Source organism: Chrysoperla carnea, chromosome 1 (assembly GCF_905475395.1).
Source record: "Chrysoperla carnea chromosome 1, inChrCarn1.1, whole genome shotgun sequence".
NCBI lineage: Eukaryota > Metazoa > Arthropoda > Insecta > Neuroptera > Chrysopidae > Chrysoperla > Chrysoperla carnea.
The window spans coordinates 97378838-97401499 of NC_058337.1; the positions used below are offsets into that span (position 1 = coordinate 97378838).

General features: G+C 27.7%; 1 protein-coding gene across 2 annotated transcripts in view; it reads left to right on the top strand.

Moving 5' to 3' along the window:
• The window catches only part of LOC123290888 (serine/threonine-protein kinase 25), a 107077-nt gene that overhangs the window by 59158 nt on the left and 25257 nt on the right, over positions 1–22662 (top strand). Inside the window, exon 1 of one of the 2 annotated variants that reach the window (XM_044871249.1) lies at positions 10727–11086. The exons of the other annotated variant lie outside the window; for it this stretch is intronic. Coding sequence (XP_044727184.1) covers positions 10766–11086 — 321 coding nt within the window. The 5' untranslated portion in view covers positions 10727–10765. Of the gene's footprint in view, positions 1–10726; positions 11087–22662 lie in introns of those variants that run through there. 2 annotated transcript variants of the gene reach the window in all.

Below are 22662 nucleotides of genomic sequence, written 5' to 3' on the forward strand. Positions count from 1 at the left end.
AATGTTTAATATCATCACAAACGTATTATTTAATTAAACATATTATTAATATCTATCATCAAACTATCTATCTACCCATAAAGGGGTTACTTTATTGATTATTGTGTAGGTTTTTAGGTCATACAGAACGGTTAACTCAATTTTTTATATACCTTCATCTCGTAGATTTTTCCACTACACTTAATTTTCATTCAAAGTGATATATATTTAATTTCTACCTAGGTTAAAGTCTATTTTATTATACTTATTAATGTAAAAAAACATTAAATTATTATACTGAAGATAATGACATTAGTATTTCACTTATTATTAGCTGACGAACTTCAATGCCTTGGGACAAATATGGTGCACTCAAAAACAATTCTAATTTCAAAAATGTTCGAATGTGAGTAGCTTACAACTAGTAGATTACAACTTTAGATCTCATAGTACTCTATTTGGAAATTTAAAATTCTGAGCGACCTTTAAATAAAAATATCGAATTGAAATTTTCGGGATCTTCATAATTTTTATTGTAGAAAATGGTGAAAAACGAGAAAAATAAATTTTTTTTAAAATATCGATTTTCGTCGATTTTGGTATTTTCAAAAATTTACCTTTTTCAATTTTCTTTTTTGCGTTCTCTTGCCTTATTTCTATTTTTAAGTAAGCCAACTTAAAGAAAATAAATTAAATATTCGCTAATATTCATGTTTAGATGTCACTCGAAAAGATGTAAAGTACTCTACTTAAAATTTCATTCTTCTTGAGTTTCATCATTTTTATTGTAAAAAAATAGTGCCACAGCGAGAAACAAAATTATATAAATAAAAATAGATTTTCATCGATTTAGTAATTTTCAAAAATTTTGAGCGACTTCTTAAACAATTTTTTGAGCTGTCCCTTGTAGTGGGCTCTTAAAATATGATAAACTAACGTATTTTCATAGAAGAGTTTCTTAGAAGAAAAATTAAAAAATTAAGAATATTTTTTAATGTCTCCAAACTAAACAATCGACAAATGGAAAACATTTCAAATTATGTTTTTAATTTAATATTGATGGATACGCTGAAATGAACTTTAATTTTAAACATAAAAGTCTAGAAACCAATAACATCGTCTATGAAGTATAGTTTGACAGGATGAATCGTCATGTACCTCGGATAAAACAACGTGCGGTAACTCGAATACACGATAATAGGTATACGGTTTTTGAAATTATTTTACTCTTGGTTATAGAAATTCTGGTCGAGAATTCTCGTGCCTCGAGAAATAAAAAAGGACGAAAAAACAGAAACCCTATAGTGGGAATATTAGTACTATAAAAAAAGGCAATTTTCGTTCCTGGTACTATACTCTTCTCTATTATTATAAAATTCGCCATACCTAACAAAACCTTTTTTTCAAGGTAGGAGATTTTTGTATTAACAAAGGGTGGTGGTTTTTTTTTATCAATATCATGACCCGCATTTCGTTTTTTTATGTAATGAATTACAGGATATGTATTTTTTGTTCGTTAAAATGTTATTACGTCTCTATTCTACCTACTAGCGTAGTCAATCTAGCGTGAAAAGAAAATATGTAACTAGGTTAAAATTTATATACTGAATTTTTTTTTTTTTGTATGCCAAATGTAGCAGTTTTAGTGAAAATGAAATTAATTGTCTAGAAAAATGTAAAGAGTGTAATTACTGTTTGGTAAAATGTATTTATTTAAGTCTCGTGAATAAAGGTGTAAATGATGTACCTACTAATGTTATACTATGTCTTGTTTGGTTTAAGAATAAATTGAGCGTTAATATAATACCTGAAATTAATAGCCTAAGAGTCTGCTCACACTATAGTGTCGATTATAGTTCGTTCTCGATTCGCTTGCGGTCCGGTAAAATCTGCATATCTTTCACATTATACAATCTGACCTCCGTCAGAATTGAGCTGTTGATATGATTTTTTTTTTTTTTTTTTTTTTTTAAATGAAATAATAATATATAAGTTTTTAACACATATAAAAAGTTCATATAGTTATAAAAAAACGAGTAACGGAAACGACCGAATACAAATTCCCGTAAAATATCATGTGGCATAATAACTTTAATGCACAACTACAATAAAAAAAATTTAATAATAATGACAACCTCATCCCGAAGTTGGTCGTTTTATATTGAAATAAAGAAAAAATACTTTCAAACAATTTCCTAGTGATTGGAATAAGTAAGGCTAAATATTTGTATTTACAGTAAAATGGGATTGGATTTAAAATATGAATTCATTGATACAAAACCACTGATAAACAAAATCATAATTTCTATGAAAGATATTGATTTTAGTTTAAAGTCATGCATTTTATTGATGGAAAATAAAATTGTACTTAGTTGGAATATATAATCGTGTAAATAAAGCGAATCGATGAAATAAAACAAAATTTCTTTGCGTTTGCTTTAAATAGAGGATTTGGTTATTATGAATACATATCTATCATGTCTAGTCTATATGCGATTGTGTCAACTACATGAAGATTAGCGCAGTTGGTTAAGTGGTAGACTTAGGACACTAAAATCAATAGTAATACATATGTCGCTGGTTCATGTCTGACTCGAAGAAATCTAATTTTTGTTTAATATAAACCTATTAGCAGGTGTAAACCTTTTATTTTAAAAGAAATTTATTCCCCCATTTTTATTGTCGCATTCTTATACAAAATGTATATTTAAAAAAGTATAGATTGTTATTATTATAATTGACGCTTTTTACATAGAACTTCATCCCAATGACGTTGGACATATCTTTAATCTGAAACTTTTTCTTTCTTGTACTTAATTTTATAAATAAAACACAGGCCCTTTCTATATAGAATTGATATAGTTGTTTTGTGTATCCAGATATACTTTCGTATACATCTACTCATATTTAATTAATTTTAATGCATTTAATTAAGTTACATATTCATTATAACTATTATTTAACTAACATTTTATTTAATCAATACCATTCTATTATGTGAAATACCATCTATATATATATTGTGTTTATGGCGTGACATTGAAACCTTGAAACACTGAACATTCATTGGCTCACTTTGCCTTCTCAATAAAATAATGGATAGATGATGTTCAATAAACCTACACTAAACTTTTACACGCATCTCCACCTTTATGCTCTTACGACACCACTCAAGTGTCAACAGTGAATCTTTAGGATGCTGTAAATTTAACTTCTTCATTTTTTACCTGTCTGCTACGGATGGATAGGTATCAAACATTTTTCAAGTAAATGTATTTTTATTTTTTTGGCACGCTTGATAAACCTCTTAAGGCTGTTACAAATAAACTGGCGTGAAACTTAAATATTCATTTGTGGAAAAGAAATATATAGAGAAAAGCGGTTTTCTAGATAAGAATGGTTAAAGTTACAATTGAATTTCAAGCATTGTAATTATACTCTTTACTATTCTACCTACCTATGGTAAACTTCTGAAAATGAGTAAAGGTAGGAGGCTTTCAGAGTCTTTGAATGCAAATTTTGAGTCAGAATTTGTGAATATATTTGTGGAGAGGGTAACACAGTAAGTCTGGGCGAGATATTTTCAACTTTTTGTCTTTTGCTTTCAATCAATTGAAAAGATTTACTCATTTTTTAAAATTTTATGTAGGATGTCTCTTAATTAAATTGAATTACGAACAAATTGAACCCTACATTACGTCAAAATCGATTTTTGTTCAAAAACGAGAAATTAAGTCACAAAAAGTACATTAAACATAAAATGTTTGATATGGTGAGCTTGTTACTGTTTGGCTGGTTTGGTGATAACCTTGGACGAAAATATGTCGATAATCATTTTATCGTAAAATCAATTAGAAGGCGAAAGCATATTATACAAAAACAAACACTTGTATGGGTTTTTCCTGTTCTCTGGTTTGGACACTATTTTACGCACCAACTCTTTTAAACATATAAATATATAATCAGAGATTGTGTAATATACTTAAATATAAATTGTGTTATTTATTTATAAATTGATTAATACGAGAATTCGTTGAAAAGCTCTTGAGCAGCCGAGCTCCACCAGTTAGGTAATATTTTTCCATAGGCAAGAGGCGTGGATGAGGAAGTGTCATTAACAGAAGTGAATGATTAAATTAAATGTCAGTAATTTATTGTCCAATATATATAATATATATAATTTACCCTCGAAAAATTGAATTTTGTAAGTCTGTGGGATTCTGCATCATTTTTTGCAAATCCCTTGAATTTGATGTTTTATTTTTAAAATTTTTATAACAATAAATTCTATATGTCCACAATTCTGTTCTCCCCAATCCTGACGACACCCTCTTAGTAACATTCAATATTTCAATTTGACATCATTGTGAATATTTGACTACTGAATCTTTGTGCAATGTCTATTTAAATGGTGCATTTCTAAGGTACAATTTCCTTAAATTACAAATAAATGGTTTTGTTTATTTTTGGCATCATACAAGACGAGTAATGGCTGTCTTATAAGTAGTGAACAATTGAAAATGGTGAATGGGAGTTGGAATTCTTAGACGAAGAGTTCTCTGGTGTTTTTCAATCTGACACACCATTAACGTCAACAAAACAAAATTGTAGGAAAGAAAATTTACTATTTAATATCAGACCTTTTCTTTTCCATTGTAGCTCAGTTGGTTCAAGCGTAACCAATTCCGTTGACGATATTCCTAGGATAGTGGAGCATCTACTAAATAAAATTATCAGCGAAAAAGGTGGTAAAACTCGTATATGGTACCACAATGGGCTCTATAGTCTAAGTGTATCCTTTGTGGACAGCCAATATATCCTAACATATGCGATCATTTTTTCGCTAAGTTTAATATTTACAGAGGAATTTGCGTTCACAATAGCTTTTTGTCCTAACATTAGTATCTGATTAATATCAGAAAAGTATTATTTAAAAAAAAAAACTTTTTACAGTATGTATTTTGCATTTAAAAAAACCAATTATTTACTTCTAATACAGTGTAGAGTATCAAGGCGTCTTGAATGATATCATTACTTGACATACAATCATTTTTGTAAATGCAAGTTCCAAGTATTTGCAAGTTTACATGTTTTTGTATTTATAAGCTTACATAGCCTTTTATAAGGCGTGACGTAGTACCTTCAAAGTACATCTGATTGGTCTTTGCTGCCACGTGACCGGATGTATAATATTAAATAATTAATTTTTTTAAAATAATAATAATCTTTTTATATTAAAAAATTCATTTTGTGTTTTATTATCTACATATCATGATTAATCGTTAGAAACTTTTATCCAACCGATTTATTCTTAGTGGACAAAAGCCTATTTTAAAATTTCAAATGTTGATTTTTTTTCGAAATTTCAATTTTTTCTTTCAAGTAAAACTTAATTTCTAAAGTTTTTTTGGAATAAAATTTAATAATTTTGAATAAAATTTTGGTTTTAATTAAGAATTATTTCTCTGTAAATATGAAACTATTTACCATTTTTCTGTTGTTCACTATTTTTGAGACACTCTGTGTAAAACATATCACAAAGTTTTTGTTGAGTATAAAAAAAAATACACATTGGCAAAGGTTGCATGAATACATTTTTAAGTTCAAGGCCAATAAAATTTTTTTATAATCCATAATATCATTTCTCCTGAATGAATCATATTTTTCGTGGTGTAGTGTTTATTCGCATCACATTTATAATAATATCCAGTATGTTTTATAATCATTAAAAAGGGAGTGTCATCTTCATTCTTAACTTTTTTTTTTTCGTTTTAGTTTAATTTAAAGTTTATTTTTATACTTCGTACTATTATGTGCGTGTTGTTTATTTTTTATTTTGTTTATCAAAAAAGGTTAAACGACTTTGAGGTAACGCCTTAGTCACTACAAAAAATGTACGTCTAAGGTCATTTTCACTCATTTAGTAAATAGATTTGATTGACACTTTATCATAGAAAATTTAAATATAAGATAGTAAAAGTACTGCCTTTAGTGGTAGCTTGTTCGCAATCACTTACTAGCAACTTTGTACGTGGCTATTTAAATATTTGGACAAATTCTGAAAAATGGCCATATTGTAAACCAATTATTGAAATTGGAAGAAATACTTCAGAAAAACTTCTTTTAAAACTCGGTATGTACAAGGATTGGTTCAAATATGACACACACTGAAAAAAAAGATATTTTGAGTCAAATGGTTTTCTCAACTGCGCCGCAGAGTTTGTAGATCAAAATTGTCAATTTCTTAAGGAATTGTTGAGATACATCATAAGCAGCCATCCTAATAATTATAAATTTAGTTTGATTATTATTATTATTATTGATCCAAAAAAAAAATATTTAATTCAATTGAAGAGATGTGTTTAATCAAAATTGTTTACTTTTGCAACAATATAAAAAAATTGTTTATGCAACCGTTGGTAGCTTTGACTTAGAAGCGAAAGCATTCGATGTAAATTCGATTCGATTTGAATAGTAACTCTCTGCATTCTATATTTCATTTCTTTGATTCAACAGGATTCTAAAAAGGGGTATTTGTCTACTTTGTTTGGATTTTATGAGGAATATTTTTATGCATAGGTAAATAGAAAGAAATTGAAATCATGACCGCGGTACCTTCAAAAATATGTCTCGATTTTGGCAAATTTTATGGATGGAAAAATTTCTATCAGATCTTTTTATATGAACTTAAAGTTTTGCTTAGAAATGAACGAAAGTTATTACAAACGATTTCGGTTTCTTGGCGAAATTTAAGAATTTGATGATGAATTTGATTTGATTATAATCTTGATTTGAAAAATATACCAATCTGAGAACTTTTATTTAAAAATTATCCTTATTAAATTCTTGGGACTTCATGAGCGTTTCTAGTTTTTGAACTGAAATGGGTCGGGCCAAACAGATACATAATTAACCAGCTAAATTTCAACCTCGGATAAACCAGTCCTACTTAAATTTCAAAAGCTTGTTGGAAATTCATGAAGACAAAACGTAGTAATAAATTTTTTCTATTAAAAATTTAAAGAAACAAATTTTTGAAAGAAAAAGGAAAACAATTGATTTAAATTACACTCTAAAAGAATGTGTTTAATTTCTTATCATTAATTAAATATATATGAAAATAGATAACACAACAATCATTTCTTAAAATACTTACACACATCAGTCAGTAATTACATTTTATTACTTTCAAAAATACTTATAAGTATCGTCATAATTCCATTTATTTATTATTTTAAATCAACGGGAAATTGATGAACTAATTAAAATTACAAAATCCATATTTAATTATTAGCCAAGGTGCATTTTTAATTCAAAACAAAATAAAGTATAATGTACAGAAGTGATATTTTTGAAGTGCTATTAATTTATAGATATAGTAGTGTGTGTGTTTTTTCTTTAGGTAAAGCTACTGAATTTAATAACATCGAAAAGTTTTACCAATAGCAATAGTTTTGTTTATCGCTTATATAAAGAAACCGCTCTTACAATTTTTGTCTTTTATTGTGCCAATGCTTCATGCGAGATATTGAAGTAATTGTCGAATTAAATTTTAAGTCGTTTAAGTTTTCATGATGATGGCGTTAATTAAAGTCCCTATAAATGAAAGTCTGGACAAATGCGTATAAGCGTGTGAGTTGAAGTGAGAACTGTGTCTCTTTTACTTTCCGAGCGAATAATGGCGGCTGTTAACATATCATACTGTCAACAAAGTACAATTATAGATCACGTTTTCAAAAAACAATTGAAACTATAATTTGTAAATGTAATTTTAATTAAATTAAAGTGATATTAAAATATTAAAAGTGATTTTAATTAAATAAATTATGAATTTATTGTGATTTTTAATAAATAATTTTAATAAAGAAAGTGATTTTGACAATTTACTGCGTTTTTCTTGGAGCGAGCTGATAATGGCGGTCAACCAATCACAAAATGGACGCTTTGTGGCCAGACTTTCATTTATAGCGACTTTTGTGTTAATTAGTCCTTTGCTCAATATAATTTGACACTAAACGATGAATAATGTTGCCAAACCATACCTGTTGGCCATGAAATTTTCGACGATATGTAAGTTGAGTTAACTACTAAACGACTGTATAGCGTCACTATTTCGGCTCGTTATTTCGGTATTAAGCGATTCATGGTAAAAATTGTACTGAATTTTCTTTTCAAAACATGTCTAATCAACTAAACCGCTTGACAAATCAAAATTATTCAATGTTTACATGCCAACATAAAAAATGACGCACCCTCTATAAGTTTGTATGTAACAAATAAAATTTCATAAAATGTATATATTTTTCAGTTAAACAATTTATTTATCGCTTAATCGGTTTATCACAATTATCATTAGGATTATAAAAATATTTAGAATAATTTTGTTAAATATTGAAAATCAATTATAATTATAATTATATGTATGACTAATAACTAATAACTTACATACTAATGTAATCACTTGTGTTAAGTACAGGTTGTAATAATATGACTGTTAAAATTTAGGCAGACATTCAAAGGGATAAAACAAGGTGTCCGTTCAATTCAATATTCGTCTAAGAGAACACTAGCTATTACAAGAGTCATATAAAAAAGTTTTAGAATAAGCTTAAGGACGTTCATGCGTCAACGATATAAGTAGATAAATTAAAAACAATATGATAAAGCGATAGTTTAAATGATTTTCTATGATTTAAAACAGGAAAAATATCCTGTTATCGAATTAATTTCATTAAATTTTAAGTTTAAAAAGTGACTAAAAGTAAGGTTTAACATGAGACTAAATGGAAAGTATAAATCGATATTTTTCAAAAATTATATCGATAACCATACTTGAAACTTTTACTAGTTAACTATTATTTAAACTTTTAATAGAATTTCAAAAAAAATTTCTATTTTCTACTAATTTAAAATTCTTTAAAATTTACATACTGTTTCCCTATGAACGCACATAAAAAAACAGACACAAGCATGAACGTCCTTAAATAAGCCTCACACTTATTTTTTGAGATGTGTTTCCCAGGGTAAACAAATGGGGATTATATTTTTATAATTCACTGCACAAAATAATTCCCCAACATTTTTTCAAATTCAAATATTGCACTCGAGAATTCGTAGCGATCTTCTTTATCGATATTTTCATTTTAGAGGATTTACATCAATGTAACTCTCATAAAATATATACTTGTATACGCTATGTATATGCTTGCGTTAAAAAAATACGACACTCTAATATGAAAGAGCATATATACAGTGTGTCGCATTTAAGATGAAGATACCCTCATATTTTCGTAATTTATAGGAATATGGATCTGTAATTTCGCACAGTCATGCAGGGTGATGATTTTTTAAGACGCTTACCCGAAATCGAAAAACTTTAAATTCAGCCTGTTGCGTAAACGGAGAACGTTGTATGTACGCTTTGGATGACATTGATTTAATTACTACTTGCTATTATCTATAAGTCTAAGTAATAAGTCCAAGTCTAGTTTCGAACCTATTTGTAAGAAGTTTATAAAATTTTTTTATTTATTTTTTGCTTAAGCACGCATCTAAATTATTGTCGTGTAATTCTGAACACTCTATATAATCTTGAATATTGTTAAAATATAACAATTATTGATTACCATATTTAACATATTAATATAAAAACTGTTATTCATTTTTGGTGTTTAAAATTTTATTGATTTATTTAGTAATAACAATTATATTCAATTATGATTATGTTCGAATAAATGTTGTATTATTGTTATTGTTTGTTAATATTAATTGTAATTATAATTAGTTTATTATTTAAAAATTTAATTTTTGTGATAAAACGATTACGCATTACAATACATGGTTGTTCAATAAAATTTTACCACTTTTCTATCCCTATATACTTAATATAAATGTGAAAGCAAGGTTGTTTGTCTGTGACGCTTTCACACAAAATCTACTGAATGATTAACGCATGAGCTATAATTTTTAAAGATATATTTTTAAAAAAAATTAAATTTACTGTGTTGACATTTCACTGCGCCGTCTATGAGCATCATTTTGAACCATAAACTAAAGATATCTGTAATAATGGTAAACGTAGAATTGGTAAGAATAAAATTCATAGCCATCTGTTCTGATATACTCAAAAAATTATAACTATTTTACATTCAATAAAAAAAAAATTGAAAACTATACATATATTTTACTTGTGTAAAACAATCTCTACCCCTATTTTGAGTGTTATGGAAAGGGGATAAGTGAGAGCAAGGGAGGTGAAAGCTATAACACGGTGGTCTTTACAGTCTTTTAAAGTAGCGAAGCGAAGCGGGCGGTTAACAAGCTAGTGGTAGTACATAATTTCGATGAATACTATTTGAAAATTTTATTTTCTTAAATAAAAAGAATTGTAGACTATAAATTTCACTAAATCTTCATTAAGCCTTCATTAATTATTATTATAATATTAATTTTGAGAATTTCTTTAGAACAAGTGACAACTTTATGTTATTCTTGAAAGCAGGCAAATTATTCTTCAATAGAAACTTTGCTTGGTTTGCGCAACTAACGAATTTCTTTATTGCATTGTAGGAATACATGTTTTTGTTTTTTTGATATAATATATTATTTTATGGTATAATTGATCGAACTGTACTTTGAATAGTAAATTTACGTACAAAATTTCTTCCAAAAGTGCCATTTTTTAAGCAAAAAGATTGACATAAATAAATAAATAAAAAGTTATTCAGTGCCATGGTTTAATTAAATTAATTTTTGTTATATAAAAAATTGATGTTTAAATAAAAAAATGTGGAGTTCTGCAACAATGATTACGACAACAACATCAACAAACAATAATAAATATAATAATAATGCAACAAATAATAATCGACTGCAATCAACATCAAATAGTTCGCAATTACCAGTGACACGTAATCATAATAATGGTATGCAGTCAGTACGACCTATATCTTGGCATGTTACATCATCACCAAGTTCATCGACACCAAGTGGGAGTGCTAATAATAGTGGATCGTTAAAAAACGATCAAAAATCTAAACAACAATTATTTGCAAATAGTTCTAATGGGGGATATCAAAGAAATTCCTTTTGTCATAGAGACAATTCGGTAAGTTTAATAATTATCTACAATAGTTGAATCAAGAAAGTTTTTGTTTTTTTAAATTAGTCCAATCATCTTAGGGTTTCATCACGGAATCTAATGAAATAATCTGAATATTTGTGTAAACCTTTATTTTGATAGTACAAATGTTATCTCAAAAGTCATATATATGACCACGAGTTACGCGTCTCTTGATATTAAAGATCAACGGCCGCAGAAATCAGTTTTTTGAGAGTCTTTAGGGAATACAATTTTCTACAAATTTGATTTGAAACCATTTTTTAAACGTTGAACCTTTACATACCTTAGGGTAGGGATAATATTTATAAGTATAAGAAATTAAACAATTATTTAATTATTTTAGTATTTAATGAATTATTAAGTAAAAATCCGTATAATACACTGGGTCAATCGTGAATCTTAGTCTATAATGCGGTTTTTTTACTTAATTAATCATTAAATACTCCTTTAATAATTATTTAATGCCATATATTTATAAATATTAACCTTGAGCCATTGAGTTGCGTTAGCTAAGAGAATTTCCTCAGAGATTGAAAAAAGGAACACATTTTTCTTAAAACCAAATATTGCATTTTTAATTTTTCAATAATTTTTATTTAGAAAACTAAGCGCTTAGCAAAAAAATCACAAGAGTACTTTTTTGCTTAAAACTTAAATTAAAAAAAATTAAAAATTTTGTAGCTTGCTTTTTTTTGTAGTTATTAAAAAATTTCGTGCGAAAACCGGAAAAATAGCGCTTTTTGAACCATTTTCGCTTATATATCGGACTCAAATAAAAATAGAAAATTCTCCCACGTTTTTCTAGCTACATGCCTAACATTTAATTAAAGTGCTATACCCAAATATTAAAAAGGAAGTTACACCGGTTAAAAATCGTTTTTTTATGTATAGCTAAAAATAAAATACTAATACATAATAAATATATGCCATATTATTATTGTCCTATAAAAGAAAAATATTTTCCGTTTTAAGTACTAGACATCTCTAATTTTTTTTTCCGGAGATATGATAATTTGAGGTTAGATATTGGTACTCGCGTGTACGACTTATTAATCGCATTTACTGTAGCAAATTACCGTAAAGTACTCTATTCCAGTTTCAACTTCTTTATCACTAGCGTATGCAAGCATGTAGGTATTACTTCGCGTGATAGCTTAGCTCGTAAATCCTTAGTCTAATGTGATTTTTCCGGAGTTTTCTTTCGCACATAATCAAAATACTCTTTGTATAATCAAGATTCTTGATATGGGTATGTTAATAAAGCCAATTTTTTTATATTTTAATAGGTATCATATTTTTATTTTTCTGGGTGAATGTTACCGAAAATATAGCTCTAATTTATTGTTCAAGGTCAGCTCACTTTGGCTGTTATTTGAATTTAAACATAACTAATAATAATAATTTGATAAATTATATAACTATTAATTTACATATTTCTTTCTGTTTCGTCAGTTAATTTTACCCATTCACTTTTTATAATTATTCAGACTTTAATATGTTAATTAAAAAATTACCAATATTTAATAACTAATATTTATTCTGACTTTGAATTAAAAATATGATATTTTTGAAATTAATTTTATTAATTTGAATTAAAAAATAAATTATAGTTTTTAACTTTATAGAAAGTTACTGAATTTTCACATTTTTTATGGGTAGATTAGGATTTAGTGACTTCGAGAACGTTCATAGTAATAATATTTCTTGATAAATTTTTTTAATGGAGTAGCTAAAAATGGAATTTTCTGGCCCTCATTTTAAATTTTTACTTTTTTACGGCCAGATTCGGATTTAGCGACCTCTAAAACCCTAGGACACATCGTTTTCTTAATATATACTTAACAACTTTTACCGCTTAAATTTTTAGTTTCCGACTTACAGCAATTTAAATTATTAAATTTTTAATAACTTTTGTTTGCACCATTTTACGTAAAATCGACGCACTTATTCGTAATCAGTGACATAAAAATTTTTTTAGAAAACTTTGCGTCTACTCATCCCAGTTTTACTTCCTACGAAGAACCCCCCTATCCCGCGAAAGGGCTAAAGCTAAAAATTAAATAATAAATTGTAGAATATTGAAATTGTATTACTGTATAAGCAGCTTTATTTAATTCATAAGCTGTTCACAAGTTTACTTTTTAATTATGAAAATGAAATAAAGAATACCAAAAACAGGTTAACATATTCGTTTTTTTGACCTGTTTAATCATCACGTATACAAGGAAGACGACAATAAATGACTTGTTGGTAATTTAATCATGTGTCATGTAACTGTCCTGCTCTGCTTATGCTTTCGTATGATATTTATACTTTAAGCTAATTTTCACCTAAGAAAATGTAGCTATTGTGTTTGTATTTATATAAATATATATATAAATTTAATGATAGTCATTTTTAACATCTAGTATGAACATTTGAAGAAATTTTGGCATAACTTCATCAACGGTATAAAATACTACAAAAATTATTTAGACTAAGATGGGATATCACTTTCTAGTGTCGGATTTGTTTTGGGTGCTATAATAGTCAAACAGTAAAATCGTTAGCTTTCCGATGAAATACGATCTAAAAATATGTTATTATTGCATTTAATCGAAAGAAAATACGCTAGCCTTAGAGAAATGTTTTAGACTAAAGTTATCAAGGACTGTTAAAGCCATCCGACTGCGTTAATAAAGTTTAAACCCAGGTAAATTTGAAACTAGAATTGCAGGTAAAAACCATGGAAGCAAACGATAATCCTGTCTTATGCTTGACAACTTTTGGCTAAAGCATTTTTCTGTAGCTAGCGGGGGGGTTCGTATATACACATACACGTACGAAGTACAGGCATTCGTGTGAAGTCCATTGAAAATTCACTTCGTTGTCGCTGCTCCTGCGTTACCGTATTTTCATATTAGTTTGTGTTTATTGTATAACAGGTAAATCGTAGAAAAATCTGGTTAAGTGTGCTAAATCGTCGTATCTCACATCATTAAATGTTCCGTAGTTCTCATTAATTTTCTAATACATTAAAACGATTAAAAGATCAATTACACACTTCCATAAGATATCATTGCCATTATTTCATATTGAAAAGCACCAATGTAATGAAAATACTAAGCTACAATATAGACGAAAAGTTTGTAAAAACAGTAAATCTAGAGAGAAATTTTTCATTTTAAAACAAAGAAGCTTAGTATAAGCAAACAATTTTTCAAATAGAAAATAAAAAATACACTTATTTTAAAAAGTTAAGTCCTCTAACTGAAAGCAGGTAGCGGATATATTAGATGTACTTACAAAAATAATATATTCTACTTTAGTCTTTTTAGTGCAAACCTTAAATAGAAACGGAACCTAATTTAATAAATTTATTTTTAAAAGTTCTATATTATCTCGAATGCACTGACTATCTCATCTCACTGAATTATTATAATAAAAAAAAAATATTATGTCTCATATTTCGAGTAATTGAAAACGTCTTTTTATGTTTAAAAGATATTCAACCTGAAGCGTAATATAATATAGGAGCTAGATTTTTCTGAAATTATTATTTTTGGATATTTAAGCTCTGTTTATTTCATCTACAAGGTTTCTGCTGAAATTATAATCGCCTTAGATGAGCAAAGCGATATGGAGGATAAAATTCTTAAAAAAATTCGGTTGAATTCGATTTCCTTTTAAAAAGATTTAGTTTAGGGTTCGTTTATTATCGTTTGTAAATTTGAGAATATCTCAGTTAAAATTAAGTACATATGGTACAGGAGCTCGCAACGTCGGCAAAACAGGAATTTTATTATGGCTGATTTTATTATATGTTGTTCTTCTTGCTCTTTCAGTTAGAGCTTGGGCTTAAATTTTAAAAGAAGTTTACAAAAACCTAAAATTGAATAAATTAAAAAGAATTACATTAGATAATAAACAAAAGACAGCATTTCCTGTATCAGTGAAGAAAAAATTGTTTTTAATAATTTTTGGAAATTGCAACTACCAGGTCTAAGGTCTTCCAATTTCCAAACAAACAACTTCAAAAATTGAACTCAGCGCATAGAAGGTATAAATTAAATACTTGGGCACAGACATGGACACCGGCTACAAAATATTATTGCTCCTAGAGTATTTAAGATTTCCTTTTGACTTTTGAGTGATTTTTACTAAACTTATTCTATTTCTTTAGCTACTTTACGTGTTTTTATACAAGTGGCTGTATGTATCTAATAAATAGTTGAATGATTTTAATACAGAGAGGCAAAGCACTCCGGGGCCTGGTATCTGTTTAGTAAATAGTTGGACTTGCTTCGAGAAATTTTTTGAGTAAACCTGTTATTTGGTTGATCTGAATTTAAAATTGTTTTTTCATATATGTTTAAAAAGTTTTAAACAGCATTCAGATATCAATTTTTTAGAATTTTTTTACTAAAGTTTTCTGAGGTCTCGAATGCTTTCTAATATTTTTTTAAAAGAACGCATCGGTAATATATTTGAAAAACTAAAAATTACTTAGTTATATTGAAGAAAAAGTGTAGTTTTAATTTGAGTATTGAGCAATACTCACTCGCAAAAGTGGACATAATTGGAAAAAAATAGGTTTAAAACGCAACATTTAAAAATTTGGTACCTCTAAGCAGTTTTTTTAAAATCATTTTCCATCCATTAGGGCTTTCCTGAGCCTATTGCATAATTTTTTACCGGCAACTTAAATTTGGATCGCCAATAATTAGTTAGAGTTAACTGTTGAAATATCATGTATAGACAGTGTTGATGACTATCACATTACACATACAAACATGTCACACATACATAACTGATATTCCTATATAATACATACTATACAACTTGCGCCTAATTTGTTCCCTCACGGGTAAACAGTGATGTTTACGAAAAAATGTTTCAAAGTTGTTAATTTTTTATAAGGAACATTTTTTACATTCAATCATCTTTTTTCGTTTTTGAGTTATCGAGTTGTCAGACGGACGGACGGACAACCGAAAATGGACTAATTAGGTGATTTTATGAACACCTATACCTTGTATATTTACATATATATATATGGTATGAAAACGGCACTCTACACCAAAAAGTACATTAAATTCAATTATAAGGTGTTTAATGTAACTCTTTGGACATGGAATGGAGTATCGAAAAAAGGGACAGTTCCTTTTGAAACGGGACTTATGGTCACATTACTTTGCCATTGTTGCACAAAGACAAAAGGAAAAATCCCAATTTGATGTAAAAAGCTTTTAACAATAATCAATAATACTAAGTTACTTTACTGAAAGTTTCTCCTCGAATTTTGATACTCAATTGGTACCGACTCCTGGAGTGTAGTGTACTACAATCAAAGAATTTAAAATACCAAAGTATTTTCCACTAAAACGTAACTTTTAAATGTTTTGCCTCCTGTATCATGTTTAAGAAAAGTAATATCATTAAATTGTTGATTTATTGTTTATTTTATATACATCTTTTTTATTTACTAGTTACTTTTATGCAATTGTAATATATAAGTACATTAATTTCACTTTTAGAAAGTGTACATTATATCTATGTATGTATGTTTGATGTATTCTATACCATAAATAGAGATAAATAAATATATGTATCCTTTTTTTAAAAAAAATGTATGTAAAGCAGAAAAAAACTGCATTTATGGCTATGAATTAATAAATAAAAATATATGTATATAGAAAATTTGTGTATTTTGAATTTAAGCCTGTTGGGACTGTATACAGGTTTATATTCGTAAAATTATCAGAAGGTGATATTAAACATATTTTTCGAAATCGTCAGCTTTCGGAGGAAATTCGACTTAAAAATATGTCATGCATTTTATCGAAGGAAAAATGCTTTAGACACAAGTTGTCAAGGGCAATAGAGGACATTCTAACGTTTTTCGAAAAAATGTTTTAAAGTGTAATTCTCGCCCTTACCGTTTTGAATATAATTTGTCTAAGCAAGAAATCCAAAGAACTAGATCCAATTTGATGTCAAAACATGATGTCCCCTATTAAACTATGCAACTTTTGTAAAAGTTATTTTTTGATTGGTTAATAACAAATCGAGATATTAGCCATTATAAATTAAAATGACCCACGCTCTATATGTAGTACAGATAATCGTTAAACTGACATGTTTAAAGAGTAGCTCTGAAAAAACGGCTCATGAATTTGGAGGCCAGTATGTGCATTCAATTTTACTAATATTTATTAAAAAATTGTGTAAAAATTAGCCGGTTGTTGATAAATTTTCATACCCTCGTTTTTCTGACATGTTGGAGGTGAAGGTCACGTCAAACGGCCCAATATTTTTGCAGGCCACGATTATTCTCTCTTATTATATTCATTTATCTTACGTTCAACAATGGAGCAAATGATTGTTCATATTTTCTTAAAAAGGTTGTTTAATTGGCATATTTTCCGTTTTACACATTGAAAACGCCTTAATTTTCAAAGTTTTCGTAAATGTAAACGTTATATGTTACGAAGTTTCGTAAGAGTGTTATTGACGAAATTATTATACCCTTCTCTGTACTGTAGCCTATTATTTATTTTAAAGCAAAATGTTTTCCGTTTTCCACATTGAAAATGTCCCAATTACCAAAGTTTTCGTAAATGTAAAATTTGTTGGTTACGAAGTTTCGTAAGAGTGTTATTCACAAAACTTTACTCCTCTCTGTACTGTAGACTATTGTTTTTTTTTTTTAAAGCAAAAATGTTATTTGTTTAATTTCAAGTTAAAATAATTGATGTTACATTTTTTTTTTTTCAATATAAAATTTTCATGCAATTCTAAAAGAGAATTGTATTATATAAAAATTTCAATAATATTTACTTTACAAGTATTTACAAAGTATGTTACCAACAACTATTTTTATCAATACTAATCACGCAATAATTTGAATTTTTACATTATTGCAAACTTTTAAAATACATTTTAATTGAATAATAACATATTTTTATAAAATGAAAACCCGCATGATTCTTTGGAAAGCAGTAGTGTCCTGCTTGACACATAAATTTTTAAAGAACCGTATCTTTAATTATTTATACTCAGCTTAAGTAGAAAATGATAGTGTTTTTTTGCATACAGAATGTGTATGCAAAAAAGAACATCCCTCTTGTGTATTGTATTAGCTCTAAGATCCTATATAGCTCTAAGATTGAGTGACGTGTCAGTGTTTTAGCTTTGGGTTGTGATATATTTTCATTAAATACCGCTTGAAATAACAAGGAAATGGATGTAAAGAATGAACAACAAAAGATATATATAGCTTCCTAATTAATATACAAAAATCCCAGGATCCAAAAATCTTTCTTTTACTTTTACGAAATATTGACCAATATCTGTTGCTTATCTCGAGGTATTTAAAATAAATTTAAATCATCTTAAAAAACCCTACTCTGCTGAACAATAAGTCTTATTACAAAAACCGAAACCTGAATATTTCGAAAAACTAATTTTCAGTTTTTTTTCACTCCATTTAATCGATAACTGGTATAGTATAATTCAAGAAAAGTTGGTATAGGGTTTTACTTTCTCGTAAGACTGTCAACATTTTAACATTTTTTAAAAAAATGTTCACTAAAATTTACACGGTAGAGTATGATCGAAACTTTACTATATGGTAGATAAAGACTTAAAGATTATTATAAAAAAATTATTACTCCTTTAATCTAATATTTTTTAATTAACATTGGCGGCGAAAGAGCTCCCTTAAATAATATTCAGAAATTAAGCTTTGAAAACAAAATGAATCTCTTCCATCTCTGCCTAATTGAGTAATCATTATTTCTTCTGTTATTTTCAGGTACGTTTCCTTTTCTCAAAAACATAATGTTCATTGATTCGCAGTAAGTTTACAAATGTTTCTTCTGAATTATTAGTCATTGATAAGGTACATTATGGTGCAGCAATTGAGTGAAGCTGCTAGTTGCAATAAGAACGGAGTAAAAAACCCATGGGTTGCCTATAGTATTTTACATAAAAAATGCATAAGTGATCTCTTTTTTTCCAAAGACAATTAATTTCCCAAACAATAGTAATTTTTAGAGCGATAAATATCAACTTTGTATTTATAAAAGTACCAAAGATAATAAATAAAATATTTTAAATAAAGTGTATGTTTCCTATATAACCATGCATAATTGATATTTTTATTGTAGTTAAAAATATAATAACCCAATAATACGTCCGCTAACCTTATTTATGCAAAATGATGCTTGTTTCCAAATGGCAGTTCTTCTACATTGCAACATATTTTGAAACTCATTTACTGTATAATTATTAGGGAAACTTCAAAATTATGTACCGAATCTGAAATGGAGCGTTTGTGCCCAATCTGGAACATGTATTTGGTTTTAGAAGCAATAAGGGAGGCAACCTTTAGATTGTGCGAATACATGAAGCAATAAAATATACTCGATTTATCACGCATGCAAGTATCCATATACAAATGAATACTTTAATTTGTTACTTTATCTTTGCCTTAGCCAATTTCGGTACATAATACGAAGTATTCGAAAAAAACGTATCTCTTTCTTATAGCTTTAGTGGAATATGTTCGATGTAAAATTTTTTGGAATAATTACAATTACCTGTTTTACCCATCTAGCTCCAAGTAGTACTCTTAAATCTTGGACTATATAAGAGATGGTAGTAGAGGGAGTAGATTTCAAGTATTTTATTTTGTTTTCATTTTAATTTGTTCATAAAGCATCTATATTTACAAAATTCATACACTTATTCCTGATATTTAAGATAATGTCAGGTATAATAAAAAATATAATACCTTTAAAGGTTACGTTGATAATTCATTTTATTATATTATTATACTCATATTGTTTAAGTTAACTTATTATAAACTTTTGTTGCTACATAAACGTTTAATAAGTAACTATTCTTGGAATACACTTTCTACAACAATCTCCAAATTTATTTTTGGCTACAACATACAAAATATACTGAGGAAACGAGAATTGGAACAAGACCCACAACGGACCACAGCGATGCATCAGATTTGTGGCTTCTTATCTCTTATTTAACTATAGTATAGCCCAATTAAATAGAGTCAAAAATGGTCAATTTTGTCATTTTCTTTACTTCTTACTTTCTTATTCATAAAATATATAAATCTTTCTAAATTCAAAGAGGAATTTTTAATGTCTGAAGGGGCAATGTATCTAATCTTCAAACAAAAAATAACACTCCTATTTTCGAGCGTATTTATATGTTTCTTTTCAGATTCCAGGAAAAATATAATAAAAATTTTTTAATCGGCTGTATCAAATCAACATTTAGTCTCCTTTAAAACTGAATATAGATTATTGCCTGTGTAATATAATGTATAGTTAGTTTTAGTTTCTAAGACAAGAAAATGAGCATTTTTTTTATCCGTAATAACATTTTGAAACATACGCCGTTTGAACATGCGATGTTTGCAATATGTTGAAATTTTGAGCACTATGGCCGGAAAAAATTTATTTGAAGAGAAAAATAAGTCTTTGAAAGACTTGAACAAACATGGTGCTTGTTATAAAAATTTGCATTCGTTAATTTTATGAAGTGTTGGGTCTCCTTTGATTAATCTTTAAAAATAGAAAATCTTCCAGCAACTTCCCTCCTCAAATTAATGAACATGCTGGGTCAAACTAGAAGTGTTCCAATGACCTCGGGTCGGTTACTGCGAGATTCAATAGGTATCTATATCCAAACAACTGAATATTTGAAAACGCTTTTCATATAATTGGTGATAGACGCTATACATATAAAGGCCACAGTATAGTGAAGCCGCTGCGAAACCAGCTCAATATTTTAACACAATTCTAGAACAAATATTGGGCCAGCTGAAAGAAAGGCGAATATCGAACGGTGCAGACAATCGTTTCTCTCTCGCGCAGTGGTTGCCTCGCATCATTCTTCGCATCTTTTGACAGTTTTCGTGTTCATTATTTTTACTAACATGTTTCAAACATTTTATAACTTACCGCGCACGCGCATATTAGGTAAAAGCTACCTATTTGCATCTCACTCTTCTCGTGACTGTTCCTCTTACAGGCTGAACTGAACGGCTGCCATCTAGAATTATTACATATATGACTAAAGATAATCATCTATTATTCATATTCAATTTTGCAAAAAATACACGAGTGCTATCAACTTTTGCCAAAAGCCCATCAATCAGTCATTTCTTTGGCTAGTAATGATTATTTTCACAGTCAATTTATCGAAAATTATTAAATCATTGAGTCTATAATTAAGCAAAAGTTAAATTAAACGAACAGTAGTATTAATTTCATTAACATTTGAACAGAATATAACTCTCAATAAATTTACTGTGCAACATTTATAGTAATTAAATATAATTAAATATTTATTAAATAATAATTATTTGCATTCGAAATAAAAAATATAAAACTTTCATTTTTGTTTATGTGAAAACATACATAAATTTATAATAAAACAATATAAAATAATTACTTTAGCTTCTTTCAAATAATTCACTATCACTACCGTATTTTTTTGTAATCACGTGTTTAAATGTACAAATTAAAAATTATACATAACAAAATATCTTTATCAAATCTTAATATTAAGTATTCGTTGTGTGCGTAGTCATGGTAGGAACAATAAAATCGATGCCAGCGCTTCCAGTGAAAAATTTTGGCGTTAAAGGAGGCTGTTATGACTAATTTGCAATTCTTTACATGTTAATATTATAGAAAATTTCAAATTAAAATTATTGAAAAACACTAATTAATTAATCTTAATGCATTAAAAATTGTGAAAATAAGAAATCAAATTGCACAAATATTATTTTTCAAAAGTAAATTATCATAATTATTTATTTAAATTTGTGAGACAATAATATTAAATTTTTAATGTAAGTCATAAAGGCAATCCATACAATTATATATGCATCCATACAATTCTATAATTAAAGTAGTGTATCGTTACCATGGAAACGCCTTCAAAAAAACTCACGCACGGTGCGAATATGATAGTCGATAGGTAAACTAATAAATTTTAATGAAATAATTCTATATCCCGAAAGGAGAGGACACCTTGTCACTAAAAGTAAATTCCTTTATTAACATGTTTTTAATAACTCGCTTTTTGTATGTCCGGGTGGAATTTTGTAATAGATTTTAAACTAACTTCCCGATAACTTAGAGACTTTAAATATGGACCATAACTCAGAAGTGAATGGCAATGCATTCACAAAACCATAAAAAGCAGGAAATAAAAATAGTAAAATTTTTTATGTATCATGTATCTATAATGAACTAAAATGTTTTTCGATTCCAATCTTACAAGTATTTTAATAGCTATTTATTATTTTATACTTTTTAGTCCGTTATAAAAACATAAAAGCCAAATCAATTAAAAATTTTTCGAAGAATTAGTTTCCAGCAATCGTTTGAATACTTTCATTTGGTCCTAAATGCGTGTAATCCAAGTTTGCTCAATTCCAGGAGGTGTGCATAGTTTTAAGCAGCAAAATAAATGCGAAATTTGAGGAAAGTTTTCAGCTTTTTACAAATTACAAAAAAACTATGCATCAAATAAAAAAAGTT